The following is an 18075-nucleotide window of genomic DNA, read 5'->3' on the forward strand; positions in this document are numbered from 1 at the left end:
TATATATATATTAATGTAATTTCACTTCTGACTGTTAGAAAGTCTCTACTAAAGTATCTTAATTATCTAAAGCAAACATACTGCAGTGCTGTTGTGGACACAAAGCTGCTTCTGTTCATACTCATGTTTACTGTGGCACCAGAAATAGTATTATTTTTCTTTTTTTGGTTCAATTTTGTGAACTGCTTTACTTTCTTTTCATTCTCCTCATCGCGTCTGCCTGAAGTCTTGTTTTGATTTCTGTGTCGCTGTTGTAACGTGAACAGCATGAAGAATCAGTTTGATCAACCTGCTGACTAAAAAACCTCAAAAAAAGACCTACATGAAATTACTTCCAACCATCTAAGCCTGCTTGAAGCATGCTCACTGAACTCACAGGTAAAACATTACATTAGTTTAGATGAGGCTTCATTCACCCTGGTGGAACAATTGAACACATAGACTGTACAAAAGATCGATAAGACATCAGCAGTTTGTTAGTCGTCAGTCATGCATGCCCAGAGACCGGTCAGTGACCTTCTAGTACCTAACGGTCACTAGGAGGAAAAAAAAGATATTCCCAAAGCTTTTTGGGAAGTGGATGCTGGAGTTTGCTGGCTGTAGCAAAGTGAAAAGGATGCAAAGAAGGTGCTGCACCAAAAACCTTGCTTTGGCTATTTGCAGAGTACCACATTCACCCACAGTTTGAATGAAAGATGGCAAGTCTGCAAACACTCAAAACTGAAACTGAAACTCAAAAATGTGTGATGCAAACTGGAGACAAAGACCATTTCATGTCTTACTGCTGAAATCAACACATTTCACAATGTGCAACTTTTACTCTGAAGGTGAATTTTCTCTGTTTCCAGTTTTAATCACAGTTTGTTTGTTTGTTTGTTTTTTGTTTTTTTTTAACAATTTCTCAACATTTAGCGATTAGTTGGGGAAGGCTTGCAGATAAATTAGCAATCAGAAGGAGGTTTTCAGTATGGCACTATATACCTCTAAGGAAAGAAAATGAATAATATATAATATATAATAATAATATTCACCCAGCAACATCCAGCTATCTTGACCAGCCACTCGTCATAGGGGAATACACATTTTCGAGGCCTGCATGACTGGGTCTCAGCAGTCAATTTCACAGTGACTAGCAGGAACCACTGACAGCGACTGAGCCAATCAGAATACTCATTTGTCCCTAGCGAACGGTGGTTGCCAGGTGGTTGCCAAGCAGTCTCTTGTCCTCTGTGAACGAGGCCTGTTCAGAAGTCTTGGGCTGAACATTTTGGCTTTTAGCATCGTGTTGTTTTGAGACCAGGCATGGTGAGAGAGGACCGTATTTGATCTGTCAATCACAAGTGAGCCCTTCTGTAAACCATGCCCCGCTTTATCATCCTGCCTATTTTTCGAGTTGTAAGTCAGTCTGGTATATAAAACAAAAAGAAAAATGTATTGGCAGCAAAAACATTCAGCCTTCCAAATGAGACTTCACATCCTTTTTTACATATAGCTTATCTTCTGTATGCAACAAGGTAAAAATGACAAAAAGAAATACCTGCATGGAGAATACAGAAAGATATTCAGACATACAGGTAAAAGCTTGCTGGGCTTTTCAATATCTAGAAACTTAAACTGTATATGAAGATTATACATATTTGAAAGAAACGATCTGAAACAGAATTTTAAACCTTCATTTATTACCAGACACATTCCTCTTCCTCCTGCGGAGTCATCAGCCATCCTTAACAGTGCATGACGAACTACTGCATCCAGTACAGTCTCATCTCATGAAATTTCATGACATGACCGCAGTGATCAAAAGGCAAATGAGAGCTGTGTTTCCTCAGTAGGAAGGGAATACTTGGGGCAATCATAACTACAAACGGAGAGCAGTTTAGAGGAAAGTTCGTGGGGAAAAAGGCAAAAAACACAGCAGATTTACCTTAATCTTTAATGATTTTTGTGACAAAATAAGCCCCATGAGGAGGCATGTTTCTTAAACCGATGCAAAACATGAAGCACAGCTGAATCTGAGGTGGCTACAAGGGAAATAAAGAGGAGAACTGGCAACTTCCTGCTGTTGACGCACTTTGTCTTAGCGTTCATGCCCGTTTTGTGAAATTCTTGCCCACTGTCACATCAGTCGTGCAGCTGTAATCTGTGCATGCCTAACCGTCGAGCTGAACACCCGTTAACTCTCCTGTCTGCTCCTAACCCTGGCTGTCTTTCTCACCTTTTCCTCTCTGTCAAAGTCCTTGCCATGTATGAAAATGTTTTAAAGTGCCCTACTCCTGGCTGCTCTGGACGGGGTCATGTCAATAGCAACAGGAACTCGCATCGCAGGTGAGTGAGTGGCCTTTCGCCGGGCCGCTATCAGCTGATCCACACCTCCATCGTACAGATATCGTCAGTGTGTGTGGTTTCAGGAGCACATCTCCAGTCAAACTACTTGCTGATGCTTAGGTCCTGTACACCATAAACTCTGATATGTTTGCTTTGGCTGAAAGGATTCTGCAAACTCATAACATGAAGTATTACTTATTTTTATTTTATTATTATCATTTGTTAGCGTGCAATATGTAAGAAGCATTTACGAAGAAACAGGGATTTAAGTAGGAACTGGTAACTTATAGTTAATGGTATGATATGAATGGCCTTAGTTCTGTGGAAAGTTAAAAACATAAATTTTTACATTTCTGTGCCCCATACACCACACACTTATAGAAACATTGGTTTTATCAGCATTTGACCAGCATTTCTGAACAAGTCCACAGACTGGGCATCATTAATCGCTACAGGGGGTTTGGTCATGGACCCCTGCTGTTAGCTAAACCCTAACAGAAATACTGGAAACTAAGAATCAAAGTCTAACCACAGAATAAGTTAAATAATAGTCACAACACTAAATTGCCTCTGCAGAAGTGTTCGTTGCTTATAAAAAGTAAGTATGTAAATGAATAAAAACACAAGTATGTGCAACTTTACTTCTCAGTATGAAGGAAAAAAGTATAGATAACATAATCTATGTAAGTAAACTTCAGTGTTCCGTCTGTGTGGTTCACATAGTCCAAAAACTTGGAAGTTATGATGACTGGTAACTCTAAATCACCCCTAGGCATGAATGTGAGTCTGATTGGTTGTCTGTGTGGTTATTAAAAATAGCTCTCTGATTGACTGGGTCACCCCACCCCTCTCCTAGTATAAGCTGAGTTTGGCTCCACCACCCACACAACACACTACAGGGTAAGAAGATGTAGCTAACAGATGGATGGAAGTATCAAAGTCCTAAATGCCTGAGTGCAAGTGAAACTCAAGTTATAAATAAGTATTTCAGGTTTTGAAAAATAAAAATGTGTTAAAAGTCCAGCATTAGAAACTGCTGCTCAATTTCACTTGTAGACTGTATATAAAAGAAGGACAGAGCTCCTGTGACATCACCCACTTGTTTATAAAGTGCTAATCTGGGGCTTTACTGACTCTTTCAAGCTGTTGGATTGCTGTTGTTGACTGTTTGGTGCTATATAAATAAAATTGAACTGAGACTTTGTTATTTGCTAGCTTGGTCCTCAGAGTCCTTATAATTCTTCTTCTAGACTTTAATATTAACAACTTTATTTATAAAGAATGGAAGAAAGTACATAAGTACTTTAGTACAGTACAGTCCAGAATTACACCTCCTAAACAGATTATTAACTCTGTTTGCAACATGTATGCCCAAAATGTAGAAAAAAGTAAATGAAACACATAAAAATGAATGAATTACAAATCAAAATAACGAAATGAGCACATTCTTGGTCTTGATGCTACAGTCAGAAAGCAAAGGGCTATAATAAATTGTATTTATAAGTATAACATATTCCTGGCTTAGGGTTTTTTTGCCCATTTTAGAAACCTGAATATAGAATTTAATATTTTTTTATTTATTTTAATATAATGCAGGAAATTTACAGTGGGGCAAAAAAGTATTTAGTCAGCCACCGATTGTGCAAGTTCCCCCACCTAAAATGATGACAGAGGTCAGTAATTTGCACCAGAGGTACACTTCAACTGTGAGAGACAGAATGTGAAAAAAAAATCCATGAATCCACATGGTAGGATTTGTAAAGAATTTATTCGTAAATCAGGGTGGAAAATAAGTATTTGGTCAATAACAAAAATACAACTCAATACTTTGTAACATAACCTTTGTTGGCAATAACAGAGGTCAAACGTTTACTATAGGTCTTTACCAGGTTTGCACACACAGTAGCTGGTATTTTGGCCCATTCCTCCATGCAGATCTTCTCGAGAGCAGTGATGTTTTGGGGCTGTCGCCGAGCAACACGGACTTTCAACTCCCGCCACAGATTTTCTATGGGGTTGAGGTCTGGAGACTGGCTAGGCCACTCCAGGACTTTCAAATGCTTCTTACGGAGCCACTCCTTTGTTGCCCGGGCGGTGTGTTTTGGATCATTGTCATGTTGGAAGACCCAGCCTCGTTTCATCTTCAAAGTTCTCACTGATGGAAGGAGGTTTTGGCTCAAAATCTCACGATACATGGCCCCATTCATTCTGTCCTTAACACGGATCAGTCGTCCTGTCCCCTTGGCAGAAAAACAGCCCCATAGCATGATGTTTCCACCCCCATGCTTCACAGTAGGTATGGTGTTCTTGGGATGCAACTCAGTATTCTTCTTCCTCCAAACACGACGAGTTGAGTTTATACCAAAAAGTTCTACTTTGGTTTCATCTGACCACATGACATTCTCCCAATCCTCTGCTGTATCATCCATGTGCTCTCTGGCAAACTTCAGACGGGCCTGGACATGCACTGGCTTCAGCAGCGGAACACGTCTGGCACTGCGGGATTTGATTCCCTGCCGTTGTAGTGTGTTACTGATGGTGACCTTTGTTACTTTGGTCCCAGCTCTCTGCAGGTCATTCACCAGGTCCCCCCGTGTGGTTCTGGGATCTTTGCTCACCGTTCTCATGATCATTTTGACCCCACGGGATGAGATCTTGCGTGGAGCCCCAGATCGAGGGAGATTATCAGTGGTCTTGTATGTCTTCCATTTTCTGATGATTGCTCCCACAGTTGATTTTTTCACACCAAGCTGCTTGCCTATTGTAGATTCACTCTTCCCAGTCTGGTGCAGGTCTACAATACTTTTCCTGGTGTCCTTCGAAAGCTCTTTGGTCTTGGCCATGGCGGAGTTTGGAGTCTGACTGTTTGAGGCTGTGGACAGGTGTCTTTTATACAGATGATGAGTTCAAACAGGTGCCATTCATACAGGTAACGAGTGGGGGACAGAAAAGCTTCTTACAGAAGACGTTACAGGTCTGTGAGAGCCAGAGATTTTCCTTGTTTGAGGTGACCAAATACTTATTTTCCACCCTAATTTACGAATAAATTCTTTACAAATCCTACCATGTGGATTCATGGATTTTTTTTTCACATTCTGTCTCTCACAGTTGAAGTGTACCTCTGGTGCAAATTACTGACCTCTGTCATCATTTTAAGTGGGGGAACTTGCACAATCGGTGGCTGACTAAATACTTTTTTGCCCTACTGTAGTAAAGCAGAATTTACATTTGATTACATTTGGTTACTGTTATGATGATGATGATATTGTTGACCAGGAGTTTTCAGTATTACTCCAGACTTGATCAGGTGCATCCAAAGGTGGAGACACAGAAATCTTCAGTTGCAGACTATTAAAATTAAAGAAAGTCTCTCACAAACTTTTTGAAGTGTTTCTTATTATTTAATTGTTAGTGGGTTATATTGTTTGTCATGTGTTATAAATGCTTCAGAAAGCACTAATAGCACAACCATCATCATGAGGTCCAGTTGAGCGAGTCCTTACCTGTCGCTCAGAGCAGAAACAACCAGAATAAGACAAAACTTTAAGTGTAAAAAAACATTAAAAGATTCGAACTTTGTAGAGTTGATTTAAAGGGAGAAAACTGCTAGAAAGAACAAACCCAGTTTTTGTAGCTGGCTGTAAACATTGACATTTTAACATAGGAGGTTGTGGGGATTGAAATAATTTTGGGGGGCAACCTCAAGTGGCCATTAGGGGAACTGCAGCTTTTTGACATGGTGGTTTCAGTTCTCATTTCTGGATGCTTCTGGTTGGGTATTGCTTTGTCCTTAAAACTGCAGAAATATAAATAAGTGCTCAAAATCATCGTAGAATGTGAAATCATAAATAGTGTTTCTGTGTTTTACCTGCCACTGTGGGAGTTTTCCTCTAAACAAGAACAGTTTGCAAAATCAGTTTTGGTTTTAACTCAACTCTGGCACAAAAAAAGTCACATTTTCTTTCAACAGCATGCAAAATGTTGTAATGTATTCCCGTTTAGGTGGAATTGTGGAGAAGGGACTGGAGAAGGAGAACCTGCATCACATCAGCAGTTCAGCTGTTTAACAGGCAGAGCAGAGCATGAAGTGCAGGCAGCACATATATGCACGCGCACACACACACACACACACACAGATACATACTTTTGAATTATGTAAAGTGATTTGCTCACACATACGTAGAGCTTTAGATGACACGCTGTTTCATTCGCACACAGCCTGACACACACACACACACACACACACACACACAGTCAGACACTTACAAATGAGCTCACAGACAGCAGCACACGTGTGCTGGCAGACAGAATACACTCACACACACACATACACACTCAGACATGGCTGCAGGGTGTGTTATGTAGCACAGCTCCACTGGGAAAGGAAACAAAGCACTAGCTAGCTAGCTTAGCTACTGTTAGCCACCAGCTTTCATGTCTGGCAGTCACCATGGAAACGCCTTCATAGCAGCAGCAGTAGCAGGCACTGCCGTGCTGATCTGTCACACACTACTCACACAGTAGCCCTGCCATGCTTTAAAACGAGTGTGTGTGTGCGTGTGTGTGTACTAATGATGTTTCATAGCCTCTGTGGGTATGAAGCAATTAGGAAAAGCCCAAAGTGGCAGGAGGGAGAAGCCACATCCCCAACCAATCAGCTTCTCCTTTACCCCTGTTTGCGCCACATGAGGGTCAGCAAGTCACACATTTTAATGACTGGTACATCTCAGAAGTACACAGGACGGGATTTTCCGTCCGACATCAAAAATTTTCTTCTGTTTATTCCAATTTTAATTTGTTTTTAAAGAAATTCACTTATCATTGTTGATGACATTTAATTATTTTCCCCAGAAGACCAAAAGCAGCTGCTTAATGAATGTGATCTAATCTATCACACAATCAGTCAATCACTGCAGCGGCCGATGAGCAGGATTAGATTTGTGTTTCTGCTTCCTTTGAGGTTGCACTTGGTTACGGAAGAAAAACAAATTTAATGATTAAAAACGGAGAAGGTGTTACCTTTTAACACTTATCACTGGGAGTTGGTGGGAAGTGACAGTTTTGTTAAGTGGAAGTGTCTTGTGGGACAGATAACCAAACTCTCCCAAATAACTGGAGAATACTCTCTGTGTGTGTGTGTTGTTAGTAAAGAGGCATCTGCTAAGAACTATTAATTTAGTCACTTATTCAACCAAGTATTCAGTTGCTGTATAAAGAGTCACGGGAGTAGATCCAGATACAAACACTGTAACGAAACAAATTTCCCACGTGTGGGACTAATAAAGGTTATCTTATCTTATCTTAAACTTTAAAGAGGATGACATAGAGTGACCAACGAAATAAAGACAAAGGCCCATTTTGGAACATGTCATTAAGGCTGTGAGGGAGTCTGAATTGGTTGATAAAAGAAAGATCATCAGTTACGCTCGGTTTGGAGCTTTGCATGCAAATCAATTCATAACTTTTATGAATGTTTTTTCTGTATTTTTGATATTCTGTCTATCTCCATTAAAATGGTTCGAGGTTAGAGGTTTTGCCGGTGATGTGTGAAGGAAAAATATGCCAAATCTGTGCTGCTGTTCTGTCAGCTAATCATCTTTGATGATTAGTTGTTTAGTCAGTTTTGTAAATATGTGAAATGGGAGGACAATAAAGAGATACAAAATGCTGTCACCTGGTCATTTACATACCCTCACTTAGTTTCTAGTCTCCACTTTTACTAGCCTCACATTATTGTTTTGGGCATCACTATGTTGATGTTTTTGGAGCGAGGACATCAAAGAATGCATAGACAAAGATACCCGGTCATAGCTAGTGCTAAATAACAGCCCAATAAAACAGGACAATTTATTTTCTTGCCATTTCCAAACTACAACTTATTTAAAAGGTACCAACAGCACAACCACAGGCAAGAGCCCTGTTCTTATATGAAGCTGTAAACATTCTGTTTTCATGGCTGAAGTTGTACATTGATGTGGGAGTGGACTAGTGACTAACTTTTTGAGCCAGCCTCAGGTGGACATTAGCTGAATGTCAGTTTTGCACTGGCTTCATTTTCAGCCTAGAATTTTGCAGTTTGAGTGATGTACAGCAGCGGTCCCCAACCTTTTTTGCGCCACGGACCAGTTTATGCCCGACAATATTTTCATGGACTGGCCTTTAAGGTGTCGCGGATAAATACAACAAAAATAAAACTAGTACCAGTACCGAAAAAAAGAAAATTTATTCATAACACACGTGAAAAGACCAAGGAAAACTGAGTAAATGATAAAAACGATAACAAAATAACCCTGAAAACTGATAAAAACCCTGAAAACTATACATTTCACACCTGAGCCTCAACTCTCGCGGCCCGGTACCAAACGACTCACAGACCGGTACCGGTCCGAGGCCCGGGGGTTGGGGACCGCTGATGTACAGAAGCAGGAGTCACAAACATGTCTGTCTGTAAATTTAAGCAATACCTGTTTAGAAAAAAGTCACACAGAAAGTCAACTGATAAACCAGTTTGTCTTCTGGAAAGCAAGTCATAAAGTCAACACAAAGTAGGCCATTTTTAAATCCATAATTCATTTTGAACTGCTGGTACTGACAGCTGAACCGCTCTTCATTGAGAGCCAGATGCTGCATGTGTGTGTGCGTGTGTTGGTACAGTGTGTAACCAGGCCGTGTGCTGTCTCCCCCTCCCTAATCCTTCAGTCTGTCCGGCTGTCCCATCGCTGCTGCAGAGAAGATGGCGAAGGTCCATGAGAAGACTCACTCAACTGACAGCGGCAGTAAGACCAATCAGGCGTCAGACCGTGTCCTCAGGTACCGCCCACTTCAGTACAGTAAAGCAGCATATTTTGAATTCTGATAGCTTAGCAAGGGATGCCGAATTGCTCACTGAACTCTGAACATGGTATGTTATGGAAGCATTTTTTTGTCTTTGGGGTTTTTTATATCTGGGATGTTGAATGGTGCAATGAAATTCCCACACATACAGCTCCAGATCATATCAAACATAAGGAACTGGGGATGCAGAACAACTAGTGATCCTCATTATATCTAGGTGCAGGTCGCTAGTACATTCAACCACATGTGTGACTAGTTCAGATATGGTGGGGATTCCGGAATCAAAAACTATCCTGTGAATAATTAGCAAACACAAACAAAAAAATTTATTACTAAAAGTTTGCACTTATTTTGATGGAGAGCATCTCGCACCACCTTAAATGATCGGGGCAAGCTTAATAGTGTCTTTAAGCTTGAGACTTGCAAAATATTCCATAACAAAGAAAACCTTCATTGTTTTCTATTTGATGATGCAAAATGGTTTAACAATTTCCTGGTATATTTCTGAGTTGTAAGGCAATCTGGGAATATATGTTGCCTTTTTTAAAAAGAATGTACTGAAAGCTGAAAGGATGTCAGCTAGCAACTAAATAAAAAGCTGGGCTTAAATATTCTTCCACAAAACAGAAATTCACCATCTTCTTCCACTAATTACCATTCGAAGTTTTTTATGGATGCTGAATGGTGCAGCCAATTTTTTGGCGTAAAGGTAAATAACACAGACTGTTATTAGTTCTTTGAAAAAACAAAACAAATATAAAAAAAATCCACTTTTTAATCCGAAGTAGGGATGCTAAATGGTGCAGTGAAGTTCGATCCCAGCCTTATTTACCCTCTGGCTGCCTTTCAGACCAATGTGTTTTGTGAAGCAGCTGGAGATTCCTGAGTATGGCTACAAAAACAATGTTCCCACCAGCACGCCACGATCCAACTTGGCGAAGGAGCTGGAGAAATACTCCAAGACCAGCTATGACTATGGCGGCTATGATGCCCAACACGGCAGCTACGGAAAGAGAGGTCTGACGACCAAGTCCCACCACCACGGACGAGACACCTCCCCGAAGGGATTCGACGGTGAGAAGAATGAACATACACAATTGCAAATCATAGGTCCCACATTTAGATCATGTGACAACAATTTATCGTATATTTTGATTGGTGATTTGCGTCTTTTGTTTGTACGGGGTCTGACACTCTTCTTACCTTTTGAAGAATATTGGAGATATTTATTTGAGTTAATGATGGATCCATGTGTCTAAAAAATGTATTATAGGTAAATTCAAAATCACCGTAAAAACCATGGTCAGGCTTATTGTGATTCCCTTTTTTGTTTGTTTGAAAGGAAAAAGAAACCTTCCAGATGATCCCACTCTTAGGGATTACTATTCATTTTCCTGTTCTGAGGAGAACATTTTGTATCCGATGTTAAAAGCATTATAACGTGCACAAAGACACATGCTCTGTGCTGCTTGTCTTCTCTTTGTTATAGAGCTAAAAACACTGATGTTTTCGGCCTCTCCACATGGCTGGAGCAGAGTTATGGAAATGCCAAGCTAAGAGCCTGCCTCCTCTGAGCAGAGGATGGAGGGATGGAGGGAGGGAGGAGGTACAGATGGAGGGATTGTGAAACAGGAGAGATAATGGAGGCGAGCCCTGTTTCTTTGGCTGGGAGCCATTAGTGAGAAGCAGGCAGGAGGGAGATTTTTAGACGAGGTGTCTGAGCTCCCCTCTGTCACGACTCCCTCCCTGCCTCCCTCCTTTCCACCATTCTTCCCTCCATCAGCATCGTTCCGGCCTGCTGAGGCCGGATTCACCACCACGCAGCGTCTTTCTCTGGCTTTGCCCAAACATCTGTTTCTCTGTCTTATGTTGAATGACTCTATGTCTCCCTATTTAACGCATAAGACTGGTGTTCATATATGTTTTCTAGCTGGCAGCAAATTCTTTAAACAGACCAAAAATGGCCTCTAAATACTTTGCTTATTGTTCCTGTGGGTCCATTTTTACATACTGAAGATACAAATATTGTAAGTAGTTACTTTTTTAAAAAAAGGTCAGTTATTTTCTGGGACAGCTGGGCATTGTATTTTTTATTTATTTATTTATTTATTTTTAGCAAATGTTACTCACAAAGAAGGAAATGCTGCAGTTCTTAGAATTTGTTCCAAATAAAAATCAGATGTAGACATCCAGTCCAAAGCATTTTCAATTCAGTGCTGAGGCAGGAACAGTCTTAAGATATGTTATCTTGATTTACGAGCTCTGATTTTGGCAAAGTGACCAAAAAAGTTGAACAACTTCAACAATCTCAGGCACTGAGCTTGTTTGAATTTTAGTTTGGAGTGGATTCTTGTTCTGGTCAATTCATTGTTTCCCCACTTAATCCTAGAAAGCCTTAAATTTCAATCTGTTTCTCTCGCTCTTTCCCCTCACCAGTCTGTCTTTTTTATTGCATATTCTTAAAAGCTAGAGGATCTCTCTGCAATTTTAAACCCCGTGCAAAAAACCCATCTGCTGAACAGCTTGGCCAAAAGCCAGCATCAGCCTAACAAATCAGCCATACTTGTGTGCACCCCTGCAGCTAAGCGCTACTGTAAGACGTCCAGCCCGGCCAGCAGTACGACCAGCAGCTACGCTCCCAGCAGCAGCAGCAGCCTGAGCTGTGGAGGAGGAGGAGGTGGAGGAGGAGGGGGAGGCGGTGGAGGTGGAAGCAGCGCCAGCAGCACCTGCAGTAAGAGTAGCTTTGACTACACCCACGACATGGAGGCGGCCCACATGGCGGCCACAGCCATCCTTAACTTGTCGACACGGTGCCGGGAGCTCCCACACGCTCTGGGAGGGAAACCCCAGGACCTGCTGACACAGGTAATCTGAGGCGCTGCAAGTAAAAATGGGATGCCTGCCTTATTACATCACATCCCTAAACAATGGCAGGAGTGGGGAAAATAAGACAAGGCAGCTTTGTCTAGAGAGCGCAACTCAGAGAGGAGCATTAGGAAAACATATCTAAATGTAATTTTGCCTAAAATTCTTCATACCCGTGTCGGACTTTTGGGTTTTAAGATATATTATTGACACATCAAATTTATTCTTTCACCATTTTATAAAAAAGGTGACATAAGGCTATGAGAAGAACATTCAAATCGATGTTCGATATTTTTTAACTATTTGTATGATTATATTTGACTGATTTCCCAAAAAATCTCATCTCCAGAATTATTCATACTCTTTCTCTGTAGCCTTTATTTGTAGCTGCAGCCTCCAAGTACTTTATGTAGTTGAATATATTTCTACACGTCTCCACAATGATTTTGGTGAACTTCTCCAGGTCCTCAAGGTTTGAGGGTTTCTTTGCCATGATCTTGGTCTTTAGTTCTCTCCAGAAATTCTAACCGGGCGCTGGCTTGGCCACTCCAAAATATTTAGATTGTTGTCTGCAAATTGTTCCTTTACTAATTAGGCCATATGTTTTTGGACTGTAATCTGGTTAGATGGTCCATGCTGCCCAAGAATGCTGGATGAATGATTTTAATGATTCCTTCAGCTTTAAAAAGGTTCATCTGGGTCCATCTGTGGAAAAGGGACCGCAGACCGTGATATTCCCGCCTCAGTGTTTGACCAGTGAGACTGTGTTTTCTGGGTGAATGCTTCACATTTCTTTCACCAAACAAAAGCCACATCTCTGTGGCTGAAGAGTTCCCATCTGACCATAACACTGACAACCAAAATCGTAGCTCTGTCACAGAGCTACAGAAACTAGATGAGCTTGTGTGTGCCTGTGTTGGAGGAGTGGTCACTGTCCACAAAAAGCCCCCTTGGATATTGTTTGCTGCTGTATCTTCTTGAAATCTGTGTTCTGGTGTTGCTCAGATTTTGTAGAATAGTCTTAGTTGTGATGTGTGGGTTACTGCTGGCCTCCCATAACACACTTCTTCCCAGATGGCGTGTAACTTTGGGCTTTCTACGATGTCTCTTCAGGTTCTTGACTGTGTGGAATATCTTGTTCTTGTTAATGATGCTCTGTGGGTACAGGGACCTGGAATCATTTGGATATGGCTTTGTAGTCCATGGCATCCTTGACAACAATCAAAATATGTGACCAGAGCTCCTCACTTAGTTCTTACTCATAGCACATTCTAGTGCTGACCATGAACTGGCAGCATTTTTACCAGCTCCCCTCAGCTTCTCGGCTTCTGGACTTTTCTAGAAATCAACATGGATTTCTTTCCTAACATTGCTGAAAATACCTAAAATACCTACACTGTAAAGAAACAATAATCCTAATATTGAGGCAGGTGAAGAGTATGAATCATTTTGGACAGCATGTACAAATTATTATAAGTATTAGTATTTTTATTGTTATGCCCATTGTGTAAAATCAACATGCATCTGGAACATTCTATCACAACTACAATAAACTGAATAAAGTAAAATTTCACCCCTGAGCTTTCATGTAAAAGATCTCACAGGAGTACGAATAATTATGGGCATTACTGTTGATACAAATAGAATAAAATCATTTAGGCTAGCATATAGTAAGATAACAGTTAGATTGCAGTGATAGTAAAAGTAAAGGTGCAAAAAAGAAACAAATCAAAAGTAGTAGAAAAGTAGCATCACATTTAAGCATCACCTGGAAGTCTAGGAAATGTAACTGGATGCCAGCAGAGCAGGAGTTTAGTATGGAGAAGGGTTTATACAGGTCTTCTGGTTTGGCAGCAGCTTTTTGAATGACCTGAAGACTGAAAACATTTAAAACCTCTGTGACTGAGACTGTGTGTATACTAGCCTGTAACCTCCTGAGAACTTGTTAGAAATGATAAAATAAGCTTTTTGAAAAAAAGCAACAATAATCACATAACAAAAATAAGCCCTCTGAATACCTCACCAGTATTCAGATTCCTTTGCTCTTCAGAGTCCAGTTGGCGATCTGGATGACAGCGGGGCGGTGGATGTGGCTGGTCAGCCAGGTGGCCCTGAGGGCAGCGGGACGGTGTTAACCCCGCTGCAGCCAATGTCTCCCCAGCGGCAGGCTCTGCTCAGCAGCCGCTGCTACCAGCTGAGCGACACCGACTGCTGGGACCTGCCCGTCGACTGCAACAAGATCAAACGTTTGGGAGACGAGCAAGACCACAAAGAGGTAACGGGAAGGTCTACACTGTGCAACACTTACAGAGCTTAGAAGGAGCATTATGAGAATGAGGTTAAATACAACATGATGTTATTACAGCTTATATAGTTAATGAATGCATTAATTATACATACAAACAACTCTGACATGATACTTTTACTTCTAGAACTTATCATTTGGATGTTATGAACAAAACCTCAGAAATCACAGTTTGCACATATTATAAAGCTACTATAATATAAAATACAATATTTAATACAACACAATATAATATAAATATAATATAAAAGCACATTAACACCTAAATGTTCATAGTTAGAATACATTTCTGTTATGACAATGTTTCCAGAAATTATTTATTTATTTTTTTGGGGGATGCGTTCAATTTAAAAAAATTTATTTGCAGTGCTGTTCGAATGTGTGTTTTTGATGCTGTTTGTCTGCCTGCAAGGTTTTTCAAAATCTGCCAAGTGAAATTTCATGAAACTTGGTTGAAAAGAAGAGCACTGACAAAGCACGTCTAAACATATTTCATTAAAATAGGTCATGGGCCTTGGTAGAAGGTGTGTTTTTGTGGTTGATCTGATATCCTCGTGTTGGTGTTGTTCCCAGATCATCATACTAAATGTTGTTCCAGGATCAGCATTGCAAGTAACCAATCAGAATGTTGTGACGTCATACTTTTGCGACTTCGGGAAAAACCGGCGTAAAACAAAAAACTGCACTAAAGCTGCGTGAAACCGCCTCTGTCCGCCGATCAACGGACCCTGACCCTAACCGCAACCCTTTAATAAACAGTAAGCAGAATTGATATTGTCCTTGCAACATTGGAATTTTATAAATGCACGAATGGCTTGGCGCGCAAAGGAATAACATCACAACAATGTGATTGGTCACTTGCAATGTTGAACCTGGAACAACATTTTCATGATGGTCTGGGAACAACACCAACACGAGGATATCAGATCATCCGTGTTTTTGTAGGTATTTGAAAGTTTCCTATAAATACTGAGTTTTTATCATAGGGCGATTAAAAAGTCCTGACACTGTTGAGTTTATTTTCTGTTATTGTTTCCTCACAAGAGGTCTCCCGATTCACTGATATCGTTAAATAGACTATGATGCCCTTTTACAACTTGATGCTGTTTATTATTTTACTTTTTAGAGTAGCTTTGCATAAGTCACAGATCAAAATGAGCCTTACAGTCTTTTTCTAGCTTTTTTTCATAGCCTCTATGAAAAAAGCGCTTTTAGCTCCTTCCTTTAGCCTTCGCTGCGGTGGAATAGTGGAATAAAATCGATGGGTGGATGCAAATTCAGATATTCCTCTACAAATAGTGACGTAGTGTAGTATGGTGATTAAACGATACTGCATCTGTGACATCTGCTTGCAGTTGAAAGTGGTCACCTAGAGGTTGAGTGTGCAACACCCTGAGGCTCTGTAGTAGCTGTGGCAAAGAAATACTTACAATCACAAGGAGGTTTACTAGTGTGCCTTTGCCATTAGATGCCCATATAAGGATAACCCCTCCCAATGACATCATACAGAGCCAAGACTAGAAAAATTTTTTGAAACTGGGTGTTTAGAGCAGTAGAAATCCTGAGCTTTCAGCTCAAAGGGACTACTTGCACATACACTGACATCATCATTTCAAACTTTGGCCATGTGTAAAATGGGCGTAGGTTATATATATATATATATATGTTAACTTTAATAAACTCAAATAAAAAATGCAGCCTTTGTTAAAACTTTGTTAGCTTGTTGTAGATGTTGAGCTGACCTGCTGTGCACCGACTTACAGACCAAATTACTTAAGCAACTCATTTGAAATTATGTGACTTGTAGGAAATAAACAATTAGATTTATTTGTAGCAACTGATATACGTCGTTCAAAGAGCCTTCATTTGAAATTATAAACCAGTTATGAGGAATTTGCTGGCTTTCAAATCAACTGTTATCTGAAGTTCTGCAAAACACTTTTCAGAATCGCTGATCACATTAGCAGCATCTACACTACATATTTAAAATCTACTGATTTAAATGCAGCAAAGAAGACTAGAGTTTGGTGTATTTAGTGTTGCGTCAGATTATTACACAGCTTGCAGGACTCGTCTTTACAGGAGGTTCTGCACCACTCTAAGTAGTTTATATAGAAACGCAGCAGGGAGCAGATTAATATTTACACTGACACAAACTAATGTAGAGAGTAATTTCTGTACTACAGTATGCTTGATTAAAACTTAAAATATTTAATGATATGGAGGCAGAGACACCTTGAATTTTTCATTTTAGGATTAAGGTGACAAGTGCTTTGAATAAGTAACCTGAAGAGGTGGAAGTTAAATATTTTTTAGGCCACGCTAAACCTCTAAATGTTGCTCTTGCTGCACTCTCTGCCCTTACAGTTATGATTAAGGGTTTTAAGCACTTGATTTAAGATTTATTTAGGCCCCTAATCGTGCAAAGTAAGGATAATTTCAAGCATGAAATTGAGAGATTTAAGGAACCCAGAGTTTATATTATGTGTTCATGCATAGATTAGAAGATGATCATAGTTTATAAGCTGTTAGAAGGGAATCCTTATTCTGCGGTGCAAAGCAGAAAGGGCCATAGAGAAGTTCTGGGCTTATTTTTTGCGAGGGTGTACTTCTGGTTGCCGATTGTTACGCATAATTTTTGCATCACTTTACATACGCAAGAGGAAATTTTGTGAGTTTGGAAGGGTTTATTATGTTTGCATGCACTTCTTCACCAACCCAAGGCATTGAAATGGCACAGAACGATGGTGCTTGCCAAAATTGTACATCGCCTCTCAGTTTCTGCTGTTCACCCCTCACCCTGGAGCCACCAAACAGACACAGTTCAACAAAAGAATAATAAAGAAAGACCGCTGAAGAGAGAGATTGCAAAATCATATAAAAGAAGAAACGCCATCACACATCTCACACAAGAGACTTACAGCCAAGTGTATGAGTGAAAACAAAGAAACAGAGCTTTATTGCTGTTAGTTGCTGAGTTACCTCAGTGATGTTATTCTGCCAAAGCATAAGTAATTTAAACTTTAAAGTCGAGCTGTGTCTTTTTTAAGCCTTTAAATAACACTTTATAGTAACCATCACATATAAACTGTAATCGTTAATAAAACATTAATAAGTAATTATTTCGTTGTTTTTTTTTAAAGTAGATATTGCACAATGCATCAGTTTTTTTAGATATTATTTTTGGTGATAAAAGTTTCATTCGTATTTCTCGGGGAATCAAATGTTGTTTAGTTTGTGTTGCTGTTCTTATAATCATGTGTCCTATTTGGTGAATCTTTGACATGCGAAGAGCAGATGAGGAGGACAGAAATAGAGACACGAATGGGATAAAGAATAAGTTAAACTTTCAAAATAAAACTCCTTTTTAAAATGTTATATAGAAACAAAATGGACTTTATTGTTAAACATGGCAGAGAAGTCCAATTTATTGATCTGAGTAATGGCCTGGCAGCTGTGTCAGAGCACCTGTCACTGAAGATGGCGACGCCCCTAACTCCATTATACAGTTGGATGAATGATTTTTTTTTTTAAAGCACTGATATGGAGGGGGAAAGATACTTATTTCTGCTGTAAAGTTGGAGATATTAACATGAGAGTCTAAGGAATGATACACTTTCAGAGTCAGCCTCAAGTGGCCATTAGAGGAACTGCAGTTTTGGTGCCTCTGCACTGGCTTCGTTTTTCAGCTCTGGAGGTTACTGCTTGGTCTGCAGAAACTGGGTCTTTTATTTTGAAAAGATACT

At 40.0% G+C, this 18075-nt stretch overlaps 1 protein-coding gene across 10 annotated transcripts in view; it reads left to right on the forward strand.

Moving 5' to 3' along the window:
* The window catches only part of myt1la (myelin transcription factor 1-like, a), an 88382-nt gene that overhangs the window by 53184 nt on the left and 17123 nt on the right, over positions 1 to 18075 (forward strand). For 6 of the 10 annotated variants that reach the window (XM_005929886.3, XM_005929884.3, XM_005929888.3 and 3 more), the window contains 5 exons: positions 2235 to 2325; positions 9025 to 9135; positions 10010 to 10233; positions 11741 to 12024; positions 14051 to 14299. In XM_005929886.3, the coding sequence (XP_005929948.1) occupies positions 2235 to 2325; positions 9025 to 9135; positions 10010 to 10233; positions 11741 to 12024; positions 14051 to 14299 (959 nt within the window). The remainder of the gene's footprint in view (positions 1 to 2234; positions 2326 to 9024; positions 9136 to 10009; positions 10234 to 11740; positions 12025 to 14050; positions 14300 to 18075) is intronic. The other 4 variants (XM_005929887.3, XM_005929885.3, XM_014336028.2 and 1 more) reach the window with 2 other exon arrangements.

The sequence above is a fragment of the Haplochromis burtoni genome, unplaced genomic scaffold (genome assembly GCF_018398535.1).
Source record: "Haplochromis burtoni strain Fernald_Lab_line unplaced genomic scaffold, NCSU_Asbu1 Contig_126, whole genome shotgun sequence".
NCBI lineage: Eukaryota > Metazoa > Chordata > Actinopteri > Cichliformes > Cichlidae > Haplochromis > Haplochromis burtoni.